Source organism: Emys orbicularis, chromosome 1 (genome assembly GCF_028017835.1).
Source record: "Emys orbicularis isolate rEmyOrb1 chromosome 1, rEmyOrb1.hap1, whole genome shotgun sequence".
Classification (NCBI taxonomy): Eukaryota; Metazoa; Chordata; order Testudines; family Emydidae; genus Emys; species Emys orbicularis.
Genome location: NC_088683.1, coordinates 117,542,607 through 117,557,526, shown reverse-complemented (window position 1 = coordinate 117,557,526; position 14,920 = coordinate 117,542,607). Strand labels below are relative to the sequence as shown.

At 44.2% G+C, this 14,920-nt stretch overlaps 1 protein-coding gene across 1 annotated transcript in view; it reads right to left on the bottom strand.

The window, feature by feature from the left end:
- Window positions 1-9,286: 9,286 nt before the first annotated feature.
- The window catches only part of ADIPOR2 (adiponectin receptor 2), a 78,669-nt gene continuing 73,035 nt past the window's right edge, over window positions 9,287-14,920 (bottom strand). The window contains exons 5-8 of the mRNA XM_065416518.1: window positions 13,270-13,456; window positions 11,914-12,101; window positions 10,523-10,716; window positions 9,287-9,443 (exon numbers count right to left, since the gene is read on the bottom strand). Coding sequence (XP_065272590.1) covers window positions 9,312-9,443; window positions 10,523-10,716; window positions 11,914-12,101; window positions 13,270-13,456 — 701 coding nt within the window. The 3' untranslated portion in view covers window positions 9,287-9,311. The remainder of the gene's footprint in view (window positions 9,444-10,522; window positions 10,717-11,913; window positions 12,102-13,269; window positions 13,457-14,920) is intronic.

Sequence of the window (14,920 nt, the reverse complement as noted above, 5' to 3'; positions counted from 1 at the left end):
ATGGTGCAGTTATAAATATTTCACAAGCATTCCCCCCCTTCTCTCTCCCATAAGCTCTGCTGCTCTGAGTGATGGAGGAGGAGGCCCCTGGGGTTTCAATTACTAACCTGCAGCACCATTTGGCCTGTGCTGGATGCTCCTTTGTCTAGGACTCCCTGCTGCCCACAGGGAAAGGAACATGATTTATAGACCCACTGTTAATGCTGTGACAGCCAGGCTTACTGTGGGGGAGCAAGCCAAGGGAAGCAAGCTAGCCTGCATGAGGCACCATGTGCAGCCTCACAGAACACTACACAACTGCACTCTCAAAAAGCCTGAACAAACAGGGTCTTATGCAAAGCCAGTCCCAGCAGGGTCTACGCTTCCCAGAGCCCTGCTGTCAATCAGGGAGAAAGAGACAGATGCACAGACCGGAGAGGTGTACGGCAAAACTAAGAGTTTAGCCAACAGAGTACCATGAAGGCGGCTGTCAAATTTCTCTGGAAGCACTTACAAAAAGAAAATGAGGAGAAATATGGATCCAAATAAGTAGATAAAGGGAAGCGTGGCCCTTTCTTCCCAGTGATGCTGCTGATGTGACCTGGGACCAAATGAGTGCAGAAGTCAGCCTTTTGTGCTCCCTGAAGCGGTCATCACTGTACAGGCCTGTTTACGATTAAAGGCTGGTTCCTCTTGAAAGCAGACCTTTGCATTCCCTTGACTAGTGGCCTAACAGAGCACTGTCTGAATCGCCTGGTATTTTTAATTCTTAGAAGGGTGAAAGGTTTGCTATTTGACTGACAACGGTGCTCCAAACATACACCTACAGCTTTCCCTGTTTGTGACATAGTGGGATTTACTGTGCTCCCAAGCTCTGGTTGCTTACTTGTTTGGCAGGAATATCAGCTCTCATGCAGCCCTGGAGTTAAGGAAAAATGCCCAGAAAAAGCAGCTGCTCCTACTGCCATCTTCCTCAGCCCTGCACACTTGGCAGCCCAGGGAAAAATAGGACAGCAAAAATAAAAAACAGATCGCGACTGCAGAAGTAAACTAGCAGCTGTGAAAGAAGCCATTGTTCAGCTCCAGCTGAGTGGCATTATGCTGCCACTGTAGCATAGCATGATGAAGCACAGCTGTAATTTTTTCCTCCTTGTTTAGGGGAGAGGCAAAAAAAAAAAAAAATGTTTGCACACCTGTGCACATGCACATGGGGCTGTGGATCTCAGATTTTTTATGGAGGGGGCAAAATTTGAGGTGGGAGGGGCAACTTATAATACCCTCTCTCATTCCCTCATGACCCAAGAAGGCTTCCCTATGAAAGTTTCACCAAGTTTGAAGGAAAGGTTTCGGGTTTGACAAGTCTGCATTTTCTAATGAAAAGCTGCCTTGGCCAAAAATTCCCACTCAGCTCTACTTTGTTGAAATTGTATTGTAGATAGGAACACAAGAGAGCCTGCTTCTCTCAGGCGAATCAGAGGAATAAAAGGCACAGCTGAGAGGGTTGTTTCTAGATGGGGAATACATGACAAATGCAGTTTCTTCTGGAATAATGAACTGAGTTTGCAGGATGAAGGACTGGCCTTTTTATTTACTTTACTAAACTCTAAAATATGCTGTGCATGTTTCAGAGCAGATTCTATTCCTGGAACCTAGGACACAGATCTGGAGTTTTAACTCCCAGTAGCACTCAGCTAACTCATTTGGATTTTGAATCCACATCAGCCAGATGGTTTGATTTAGCACTGCAGGTCCAGTATCTGAGGGTACGTCTTCACTACCCGCCGTATCAGCGGGTAGCAATCGATTTATCCGGGATCGATATATCGAGTCTCGTTAAGACGCGATATATCGATCCCCAAACGCGCTCACCATCGACTCCGGAACTCCACCAGAGCGAGCAGCGGTAGCGCAGTCGACGGGGGAGCCGCGGCCATCGATCCCGCGCCATCTGGACCCCAGGTAATTCGATCCAAGATACTTCGACTTCAGCTACGCTATTTGCTCCCCCCCCCAGTGTAGACCAGCCCTGAGAAATGAGGGAGTGGGTGCAGAGGTGTGTGTGACAGCCACTTACCATAGACACAGTGGTTTGATATATAAAGTAGGTAGCATGGGAGTGACTGTTGCCTAGATCAATGAAATTCTTGCTATGAGGGAGGGGCTTGAGGTTGGAGGAACTGGGCATTTGGAGGTGACACACTTAATTGAAGTATTAGTATTCAGCACTAAGGTCTTGTCTACACACAAACACACCAGTTTAAACAAGTGCAAACTCACATGGCATTTAGTTCAGTTTAAGAGTGGTTTATTGCAGTTTAGCTTCAACCTATATTCCTAATCAATTTAAGTCAAACTAATGTAAACTGGTTTAAACCAAAATAAGAGTGCCCAAACAGCCTTTCCCACCAGTTTAACTAAAATTGGTTTATAATTATACCTTTTGTTAAAACCACTGCAACTCAGCACATAGACACACCCTGAACCTATGGATAATGGTTTTCTCTGCTTCAGACAGAGCACATTTCCTGCTTGGTCTCAGAGCTGAGATGTTCACTCGTTTGAGTGCACCCAGGAAGAAATCATTCACACAGCAATGCATGATGTCCATGTCTGTTTGCCCTCTCACAATGAGTAACACTGCTCTGGGCTGACTAGTACATATGCTCAACCGTGTGTGATATTGGCACAACCTAGTTGTTTATAATCCCCAAAACAAACTACAGTGGAGATTCTCCCAGGAAGGGTCCATATGTCCCTAGAGTTTCTCAAAGGAGCACAGTGACAATTGTGTAAAACAGCCAATGACATGTTCCAGGGTGGGAGCAGAGAACATCTGCCACCCTCCTCCTTCCAGTGAGCTGAGGAAAGGCACAACGCTGAAGGATGCATCATGCAGAAGCTTATCAGTCATGATATTTATTCATTCCCACAGCTGCATACAATGCAAGCAGGGGATTCTGACAGTGGCAGTTCTTATGAGAAGTCTGCTGAAGCAGAAAGCAGTGGTTGTGGCCTTCATAAGAGATGCTGCTGGATTCAAGCAGCATCTACTGATAGAACCTGTCTGGGGAGATCAGAGCTATGAAGACCTAGCTTCCTTCCCATAGCAGTAGCAGCATTGTTGCCTTGATTAGTAGCAATGATATGGTTCTGAAGGCATTTAATTCCATCTCCCCCTGCCACAATCTTGAGTCCTGAGTTGAAAGGGGTATGGTGGGAGGAAACACACATTTTGGTTAAAATTCAGAAGTCCATTTGATGGGGGTTTGCAAATTTGAGAAATAACATGCTACAGCATAAAGTTATCCTACTACCTAGTACAGTGGCTGCAGCCAATATAAGGGCATGTCTACACTTACCTCTAGAGCGATCGATCCAGCGGGGGTTGATTTATCGCGTCTAGTGAAGACGCAATAAATCGACCGCCGAGCGCTCTCCCGTCGACTTCAGTACTCCACCGGAGCAAGACGCGTAAGCGGAGTCGACGGGGGAGCGTCAGCAGTCAACCTACCACAGTGAAGACACCGCAGTAAGTAACTCTTAAGTACATTGACACTGCATAACTTAATCAGTCCCCCTCCTCTCCCCGGTGTAGACCAGGCCTAAAAGCCCTGCTTTATACTGTACCATTTAAACATGATGCAGAATCTTAGCTCACATAGCTCTGCCTGTGGCAGCACTTTCCCCTGAACTACTAAACCCTCAAGTACAACATAGCAGGGCTGGCTCCTTAGCTCTAACTAGGAAATGGGTTATGGGGGAAGAAACGGAGAATTAGGAAAGTTAGCCTTGGACTTACCTCGCAGCATTAGGTGGTTGCACTAACGTGTTTGGGATATTATCGTGAAGACAAAAGCAGAAGCCTTTCAGCTGAGTTGCAGCTGTCTGACTTAAAGCACATAAGCTTTGTGGAGCAGGAACCAAGCCTTCTTCTGTTTGGCAAAAGCCTAGTGTACCTTGGACGCTCTGGGAAATAATAACGGATCAGTGTGGAGCTGGTGGGAAACTTCATGATTCCAAGAAGGGGACCACTCATAAGGGAATGTTTTTGTCTGTCTCCCCCACCCCCCAAGAAGATTAAGGGGGAAGCAGTTGGCTCAGTCTCTGGTTCAACCATATGTCCATCTAGCATATGATGGGGGCTATAAAAGCTCCTCTGATCATACCCAGGTAAGGTGCTTTGCTAATAGCAGTGTCTGTTGATATTTTCTGCACTTGGGAAAGTTGGTGGTCTCATGTGAAACTTATTTAATAGAAAGAGGTACAAGACAGAAATGTTGGTATTTAACTTTTGTATTTTGTTGCGTGAAGCTATTTTGGCAGCACCACTGAATGACCAATTTGTACCGAGTTGACCAATTTTTAGTGTTAGTCAGAACATCTCTCCACCAGAGTATGGCTCCAGGAATATCAAAACAGCTGCTAACATTCACTGTCCTTCACAAGAGCTTCCGATATCCTTGCTTCCCACCAGTTCCGTGCCCTGTTGCCAACCCTCCAGCAGGTAACCGCCTCACTGATTTAGAAGATGAATTCCACTTTTTTTCCCAGAGGAAGCCTTAGACCCTATTTCCTTTCATCATTTATTTGCATTATGGTAGCCCTAGAGGTCCCACTAGTCAGTATGCTATTGTGCTAGGCACTATACATAGCAAAATAGTCCCATTTAAATGCTACAAAACTTATTTTCTTATTAAACACACATTTGTTCAGTATTAGTTTTCACTCAGTGCTACTGCAATGTTCTTTTCTGCTACCCTATGCACAATAAGGAGCTATAACACTACTAGAGGGTCGGCTGGGCTCCATGTCAGCACAAAGGCTCATTTCATTCCCAGTCCAGCAGATGCCCGAGAAGAGGGACAGGGTAAGGAAAGGCAATCTTGCCCAGGGAGACTGAAATATACTCATCCCCTTGCCCTTTGGAACGTAACATAAGAATGGCCACACTAGGTCAGACCGATTGTCCATCTAGCTAAGTATCCTGTCTTCCAACAGTGGCTGCTGCTAGATTCTTCAGAGAGAATGAACAGATCAGGGCAATTACTGAGTGATCCATCCTGTTGTCCAGTCCCAATTTCTGGCAATTTAGAGACACCGGGAGCTTGGGTTTGCATCCCTGACCATCTTTTTTTGAACCTAGTTGTACTTGTGGCCTTCACAGCATTCCCTAGCAACAAGTTCCACAGGTTAACTGTGTGGTGTGAGCAGTAAAAGTTAACACTAGTGACAGTCCAAACCACATTCTGACCCACCTTCAAACTCCATGCACCAAGTTCTTCTGAGAGTAAAAAGCACTGACCAAAGTTTTATTTTCTAATCCAAAGCAGTCAGATCCAGGTGACTCTTGGGGCAGTACTTCAAAACAGGCTTCTCTAGAAATTTAGTGCAGATATTCTCTATCCTAGAAAGGAATGCTTGACAATAGGAAAGTGACTCATTGATGGCAATGATGCCAACAGGTCCCCTTAGCCCACAATTACTCAGCCAGCGTTTAAAACTGTTCTCCTGCTAGCGCAGACAGGATACACAATAAAGGAAGTGTACAGAACACTGTTGGAGCAAGTGTCTACCCCACTTTTTGATAATGGAGCCATTTAACTTTGTAAGTAGCTGCCAAACCATCTTTAATCTCTGGAGACATCCGTTGTCCTGGAATCACAAACAAGCTTATGGTTTGCTGATCCTGTTTGCTAGACTGATCCAGTTTATAAAACAGTTTTAAACAGGATTTGCCCAGCTGTTGAGGACTAGACAAAAAACTTCTTATCAGGTCCTACAATGCAAATCGTGTCTAAGAAGGTTTAGAAGTAAGGCAATGTTTCCATCATACAACATACACCAAATTTAAGTTTTGTTCATGTATTAGCCATAGAGAAATGAGTGACAAGCTTGATCCCTATGGTGTCAAACTCAAGGTCCATCAGTAGAGCAGTGGGTGAATGCAACAAATAAAGTATGAAGACTTACTCCAGGTGAGCACACACTAGCTGCAGTATCAGAGGGGTAGCCATGTTAGTCTGGATCTGTAAAAAGCGACAGAGTCCTGTGGCACCTTACAGACTAACAGAAGTATTGGAGCATAAGCTTTCGTGGGTGAATACCCACTTCGTCACTGCAGTGTATGGGCGTCCTTACTTAAGGCAGAGTTTAAAGAAATAAAATAGCTTTGAAGTCTGCCTCGTAAGCGAGTCAGACTGGACTTTTACACCTCTCACTTGAACCATAGATAAAGGGATGCCATCTAGCAACACTTGTGCAACTATTTGCCAGCATCTAGGTCCTGTCCTAGTGTTCACAGTACATCCCCAACCCTGCTCCAAGCAAGTAATGAGAACTCTCCAGGTCTCAATTTGACTTCTGGACTATCAGACCCCTTAGTAACAAGCTGATTGGTCAGCCAGAAGTGTTGGGGGAGGGAGTGAAGAAACTGTTTTATTCTTGTAAATATCATACAAAGCAACAAACTTGGTCAATATCCCATTTGGTTCTTTTATTAGCAGAAGTTAAGAACACAGCAAGTCATGAGATCCCATCTTATATGGAACCAATCACCAGAGACCCCAATCATCAAAAAATCCCCAAATGTGCTTTGTTGCTTCCAACAGTAAGCAATTTAAAAAAAGAAAGAAAATACTGAACAAGGCCACTATTTAATGGGGAAGGAAAGGAGCTGTAGGTCCTATCTATTCTATGGCAATAATCTGCACACAGAGCAAGCAAGCCTCTGACCGCTGAGAGTAAGGCATTCAGGTGCCAACCTGGGAAGAGTTCTCAGCAAGCGCTACAGGGGGGGGGGGGGGGGGGGGAAGGTGCACAACTAGGCAGTTTATTGGAGCACAAAAACTTCCTAAACAGAGATTGACTGGGTTAAGAATAGCAGGTGGAGTATTGTGTTTTTGTAATAGTTCTGTGCTGTGTTGGGCCAGGTTACAAAGTCCCTTCAGGGAGTGAGCATAGGGTGATTCAGGATGGAGACTGCCACTTTTGCTGGTATTGATACAGAGGTATCCAAAGTGCTTTCCAGAACAAGTCTGGTTCTGATATGTACCATTGCTTTCTCAAGTAGCAGAGCACACCTCCTGCCAATGCTTATTAAACCCTCTCATTAAAAGTGCCTGGTTAATACTGCTATGTATTCCAGTTCGGCACTGCACAAACCCACAATACAATACAAGCCTTTCCTTCAGTCCTATTGACATCCACTATGGTGATCCCACCAAGAAGAAAAACATCCCTGTAAGCCTCCCACAAGCTCCAACAAAGCACCTCTTTCTACAGCTAAGCTTTATTTCAAAATTTCTGAAAATAACTCTAACCAAAGGGCAAAAGAGAAAATACTTCCTTTTTAGAGTCAACAGTGAGGAACCTTGAATATAATCAAAGTCTTCCACTTCTGTTCAACCCTATTAGACAAGATAACTGCTTGAAACATTGATTAATAGCCTGGATTCCCAAGAATGTTTACTTGTAAGATCTCTACAATCCACATTTTTCACTTGCAAATTTGAACTTTCACCCTTTAAAAATTTAGAACAATTTTACCTTCCTATTGCTTTGTGAACCACAGCATTTTAGTAGCTGTTTAATCCTAGGTGAGAGGTTTCCAGCAACTAGATTCTTACTCCATTACATGAAACTTCTGTGCCATACACTGTGTACCTGACAATCAGTTTTGCCCCAAGACTCAGAAGATTTTCCAACAATCTGCTTCTCTCTCTGGCTTCTGACTAGGTTCCAGAGATCAAGCCACATCAACTCAATGAGAGAAGAATATATGCTTCCCCCTATGCAGTGGCTCCACAATAGTACAAATGGTCTCAATTTTACTTCCGGGTTAAAAAAAAAGCCAGCTATCCCATTGGTTAAGCAGAGCTGGGAAATCACATTGACTAGACCTGAAAAGTGAACTGTGCAGGGTTTAGTGCAGATTTAAAAGTCACAAGATTCTGTAGGCCAGGGGCTCTGTACACACATGAAGGGGATATGCGTTAGGTCAAGAGAAACCATTACATCCGAGTGCTTCCTGCTTCACAGCACAGCACTGCCCAGGATACCAGGGGAAGCCAGCTGCTCTCCCAGCAGGAGCAGAAGCAACAGTAGGAAAGTGAGTCTATTGCAGCACAGGGAATTTAGTCAAATTAACACTAGGACTTCTGTGGATAAGGAAGAAATCCAATAAAAAAATCCAGTGTGTGTGTGCAAGTAGCCGAACAGTATTCTTCCTTTGAGTGCACAGCTTCTTCCTTCCAGTGCCAGCCTATGCTTACCCACCTGGGTAGCAATTCTATTCTTTGACAAGTGCCATTAGCATCATGTACTCATATCAAAGCATGGCAGATCCATGAATGGCAACCAAAAAGCTAGAAAACAGTGGCTTTTGTTTGCAGAAAGGTACCCATGGAATCAATTCATGAGCCACATCTCACATACACACCCCGTTACACTCCACTTCATGTGGCAACAAACCATTCAACTTCATTTTAATTCCACAATCCAACCCCCCCCCCCCCCCCCCAAAGGGCCAAGAAAGCTCAGAAGGCAATTGCCCCATGTGGATGGGCAGGGGTCAGATGTATCATTCTAGTTACCTTGAGTAGCTAAACTTATAACACTGAGACCTGAAAGACAGCCTGATTAAAAAGTAGGCATCTGGCCATTGCCAACCTTTGTGTGTCATGTTCTGAGCCTGCTCCAAACACTGACCCGAATGCCAGATTGCCCAGTACATGCCAGCTTCCAGGAAGAGTCTGCAGGACCATCATGCCTCACTCCCAAGGATTTTACCTGATCCTCCTGCAGTCACTTTTTTTGTGCAAAATTGAAACAGTGTGTGGTACTTGCATGTTGCATTCTATACAAAACCCTCCCCCCCCCACCCTATTTGTTTAAAACATTTATATAAATTTATTTTAACAGAAAGTTAGAAATCTTATTTACAATTTTCCCCCAAAAGAGCATCTAAAATCAGCTCCTTCCCCTGCCCCTAAAGAAGATATAAATCTTAGCCTAGATTTAAAAAAGAAAACTGCTAAGCCATCCCTCCCATTTTCTACAAATAAATATGGCATTGAACAGAAGCCGATTTGGAAACGGTCCTCTGTAGCTCAATCTGTAGATCAAGAATAAGTTAGGGTTTAAGAATTTCCTGGTCTTCAAATTGATTCACTCCATTGTTTGAGGTATAAATTTCTCGTGTCAGAAATCCCAAGAAGCTTCCATATCCCATTACATGAGGCTTGGATTCTCAGGTGTTCGCGTCACTAGCCAGTTAACATCAACGCCTCTTGCAGTCCACTGTTTTGGTTATGATCCTGGGCTGAAGGCAGGTTTTACTGCATGTCTCCCTCCTCCGTGCAGCCTCCCCCAACTGTGAAACGGAACTCCTGAAGGTTTGAAACACCATGGAAGTGCACAAAAGCTCCGGCCACTACGAAGATGTGAAACAGCTGATGGGAGTGGAACTGTGGAAACAAGACATTACTGTTCAGCCAGAGACATATGGAATCCAAGTACCAACCTCTTTCCAAAGAGACGTGTTGGGCTGAAGCATAAGCAGTGCACAGCAGCAGCAGCAGCTTAACATTACTTGCTGGGCTATTTAAGATCCCATATTGCACCAGTCACTGTATTATCACTGGCTACAGCATCTCTCCCTCTTCCAAGCTATATTCACTGGAAGCAGGGGAAAAAAATCTGCTTCAGATTTCACAGCCACCAAAATCACTTGCATACTTGAAATTTGAAATGAATGTACAGCTATATGCCTTTCCTTCATATCTGCCTTTGGCTGATATCACACCAGCATGCTTCCAGTTCCCAGGCCAAAAGGCTTAGAACTACTATTTTTTCCTTGGACTCTTAATGCCTAGCAATAGGGATACACTGTTGCTGCTGGGATTAGTGACATGCCCTATCTTACACACGTGGATAGGTATTGGAGCTCTGCTCTAGTCCTGGACGCAATGTCATCAAGTGGATTTTCAAAACACAGTTGTTCTGTCTTCTCCCCTACCATAAGGGGAGCCAGTTTGAACATGAGTCAACAAGTAGTTTGAGGTTTTAGTTAATACTAAAATCTGAAGTTTAGTCACTGGCTATCCAGGATAAGAACCCAGGAAGTGAGTGATTACAGTGCAGCAGAATGGAAACCATGAGGAAGTGATATTGATCATATCTCCCAGGTTAAAGGAAGAGGTAACAGCATGAGCAATGGGTTTGCATAAATGCTGAATATCCATCTGAAGTATCCCTAGGAGACTAGGAGCAAAGTGGCATGCATATGGCAGCGCCTCAGTGACAAGGTACAGTCCCACAGCTAGCCTTTGTAAAGGCATTTCAATTATTTGAGTCACATTGTGTCAACTTTTCCATGGTCAAATCCACTAATCTCTTCCCAAATTATGAAATCTCAAAAGCAGTTTTAAAAGCAGTTAGAGTTAGTTACCATAATCAAACATACACAGAAGCATAGCAATACCAGACCTCAACATAACCAGCTTGTGTGTCACAATCTTAGTACCCAAGTACTTTGCAGACTCACCCAGATATCACACTTGCCCGGGAAGAATCTCTCTGGTATACGGGCAGCATACAGCGCAGCACCAGTGATGTACAGACAGGCCATGAGTGCCAGCCAGCCTATCTGCCCCATTGTGGCTGCCTTGAGAAGGCCCTCAGAGATGACAAAGTGCAGGGTGGGGATGACACCACTGAGGCCGAGACCCAGAAATACTCCTAGGAGGTAAGGAAAATGGTGGAGTCAGACTTGGACAAAGAAAGCAGCAATAGGCAGAGCCTAATATTCACAAAAGATTTAAGGTGGAAGCTGTTGAAGCTGGAGGTCTTAAGTATGGCAGCAAGTTTATGCCATAACAAAGTAAGTGCTCAAGAAAGTACAGAGTCCCTTGATACACTACGGGTACTGGTCAGCAGCTCTTCTCGACATACTAAATGTTAGTGGCTCTTTGTACAGGCCATCTATGCACCAACTTGAGTGTTAACATTCTTGGGCTATAGAGGGCGCCTAGATCCCATAAAATATTCTGCTACTGAAAGTATGGTAGAGAATGACATGCAAGAAAGAGGAAATGACCAGTGATGTAGACTATTTACAGTATAGCATACAGGTCGCCCCAGGAATGAACATAGAAGAAATTGCACTTGAGGCTTATCTGACCCTGTAACTTGCCAGATCACAGCTTGGCTGATTTCAAGGTTGTCCTAGCATACAGTATTAAACCCTGAAGATCTGAACAACAAGCCTTTTCAGTAAGAATTTCCATCTACCGTACAGTTAATATTCAGGAGACTGAACTCCCTGCTGTATCCAGACATTCAGACCTTTCCTGAATATAAGGAATAGCACCTTGGAGTGCACACAGGTTTGTATACATACAAAACGAACATGAAGAAACATGAGAAACTTGATATAGCATTAAACTGTTACCCAAAGACTCATTCTTGATTGGTGAAGGCGACTAACTACTCTTGTCTACCATAGTCAAAGGGAGAAAAGCTAGGTATTCACAAGATTACGATTATATATCAATTGCTCAGTTGCACTCAGCAGGGAGGCTACCTAATATTATAACCATAAGATGAGCAGTACTAGGAGTCCATGGGAGTCAGACTGTCAGTATCTAACCTTTAAAAAGGGAGAGAGCTGTTTAATAATGATAGAAATACTGTTAACTGCCTCTCCCATTCCATGTGCTGCCTCCTACTCCTGCACCCACAGGTCTAACTTAACACCAATGCCTCTCTTACAGTAGATGTGCCAAGTTTACTGTCCAAGAATCTGTTAGTTGTGTCTCCCACACACAGGGACATCCTTTGGCAATGCAGGCTTTTCCTATGAGTCGGCTTTTGTAATGAGTTAGTAGGAAGGATCAACGGTAGTAAAGATGCAAAAAAATAAATTTTGTTTTTTACCTGCTCTTACCCCTCGGTACTCAGGGGTTGCAAACATGTCCCACTGGGAGACTATTATGGCTGCAATGCCCAGGACACAAATCACGATCAAGTAGATGAAGCAGGGCTGAGGGTTGCAATAGAAGGAGTAGTACAGCCATGGAACAAAGCTGCCCATGATGAGAAGTGCGATGCCAGAGTAATCTAGCCTAGAACAGGACAAAACAGGTTGAGAAAGAAAGCCAACCCCAGAAGTTCTTGTACCACCCCATGTACTGTTTATATTAAGAGCCACCTTATCCCTGTAAAATGGGATTACTTATCTTGTTCACTGAATGATTACTTCCACAGACCCCCACTGCAGATGTTACTTGCCTAGCCATGCAGTCATAAGACTATTTTTGAGCAGTGGTCAGTAGGCGTATGCTGTTCCCCTGAGCCCAACATTCCACAGGATCAGGGTATAAGTAGCCCACCCCCTCTGAGAGTACCTCAAGTTTTTATTCTGGGGATAAGAAAAAAATCGACTAAAAACATTCAGGAGCATTTTGTTGATGCAAAAGAAGATGGCAGATAGACACTGTGGGTCCTGCTTGAGTGCAGACAGAATTCTGGACACTTTGTTCTGACTTGTTTGACAAGTCCACACCAGGATGGCAAATACAGATTGCTGACCCAGGGTCTCAGTGACCACCAAGGAAACAACCACTCACATCATCAACTAAGATGTTTGTATATCTGCAGAGCAGACAGAGTCCCCACATTCCAGATGCTCAATTCCCACAGACTGTTTGCTTCCTGACAGAGGAACTATCATGACCTCCTGCAGGAGCAGGTTCTTTTTTGGTCCTTCGGAGCTCTTTTTGTGGTAGACTTGGAGGCTTCACAGCCCTTGGCCGAGTGACCTTCCAGAGCAAAAGGCCCTCATTGTCCGGCCACAGCAGGATGATTAAAAGGATAAGAGAAATACTCCTAAATCCCTTTTTATCGGACAGATCCACTATGTCTAGCAAGGCCCAAGATGACCCAAAATAGGTTAAAAAAAGAACAAAGACAAATAAGTTACACTTTTAGACTTTAGAATCTTAGCTGTAATTAGTTAAATATTTAGGTATAGTCATCTCGATGGTGAAAAGGAAAAGTTGGTTCTGAGACTGCTCCAGCAAAGGGATAGAGAGAGTGGTATTTATACCTTTGGTCTAGATAATGTTGGGCTGGAAGAAACTGCATGCAACCCCTACCCACCAACTACTATCAAAAGTGTTTCCGTGGCCACATAGCTAGGCACGCTACTGTTACAGTGGGGATCCCAAACCCTAGCCAGGATTTCCCGCCCCATTCTGCCCAGCTAGCATGCATTCCACTCTGGATACTTACTTGGAGAAGAGCCGAGAGACACCTTCTGAATGGCAGTAAACCGTGTGAAAGAGCCAGGAGAAGGAGAGGCAAAGGATGGCTCCCAAGAAGAACATTCCAACAACTACCTTCTCCTGCACAGGTGCTACAAATGACATGTTTGGCCGGAACATGTAGAAGATTCCCAGACACAGGAAGAACACACAACCTAAGTAAAGATAAGACAGAGGTATCAGACTAATGTAACCTGAAAGGTACTGTATTGGACCAAGTTTATGGGCGTGGGGAATACTGAACAAAGATCATAATGACAATGTTACACTTTCATGTGCTCTGATCTAATCAGTCATATATTTGACCCTCATCCAATTGAATTTGTACACACGTGAATAGAAACCATGGTTTCACTTGTTTTGTGAGGTACCCAGAATCTGGTTGAGCACACAACCACCACTCACCTGTAAGCCTGAGACTTGATCAACCCTCACCCCCCATAGTAAACCAGCCTTGGGTGAAACTCAGGGAGTTCACCACCAAAATTGGAAAGAAAAGAAGAAGGGGGGGAAAAAAGGAATAGTCTGCTGGTGATAAAGCACCCCCACCTCAGGAATGTCCCTAACGAGAGTTATAACCACCAAGGTTGTAAAGACTCTGGAAAATTAAGGAGGATGCAGAAACACTCAACAAATGGTAAGATAACCTCTGACCAGTGTTTTATGCTGACCATCTGCACAAATAGAGCAATTACAATTAAGTTACAATTTGGGCATGAAAGACAAAATGTAAAGAACTTGGGCAGGAAGGAGGACACAGGTGCCAGTGCGTAATTGTTTAAAATTTTTGTTATTTAGGAGCGTGGGATTATGTAATAGGTTTAGTAAATTTGAAGGAGGGAGCTAGTTTTACCTATATAATGTAAATGAAAAACAGTGCTCTTTAGGAACCATTTCTGGACTGCAGTTCAGCATCAAGCTGCTGGAACTCTGATCCCTCTGCACGACCGTGACGTGCAGAGGCATCGCCGGGAACCCCCAGATGAGTGGATCCTGACTAGACATGGGGTGAAATTTGTCTATATATTGGGAGTGGTGAGCATAAGAGATTTGCTTGGTACATGTATTGTGTGTGTGTTGCTAATAAATAGATGTTTAGAGCACAACTGTGTAAGGCTCTTTCACTGGGAAAAGGTTCTGCAGACCCATAGAGCCCTGAGGGAAAGGGTAGGTACTTAAATTGAACAGGTTTCTTCCTGAGCCCTGTGGGTAAGGATAGGAGCCTTACACCCTTAGCCCTCGGAAGGGAAAGGGTGGGGGGTGCCTAAATTGATTGGGCCCTTGAGCCCTTGGTAGGGTTTAGATGGGGTGCCCTAGATTTTCTCAGGTAATACACCAGCAGTATACCCAATCTGTATTTTGTCCTTGATTGCTAATTTAAGTGCTAAGGAAAACCCTAAAGTTAGATGTAATACCATTCATTGCTTCCTCCATTTCCAAGGTAAAGGTTGGGAAATCATGAATCCTAGTCCTCATAGGAATTATATTCCCACATTCCCCAAATTGTGGTATTCATTGAAGAGCCCACTATCACCCAGAACCACCATCTCCCTTTCTCACTGTGACTGACAGGCTTCTTCACAGCCTTGTCACAGATAAAGACCAGGTACCACCCCAAC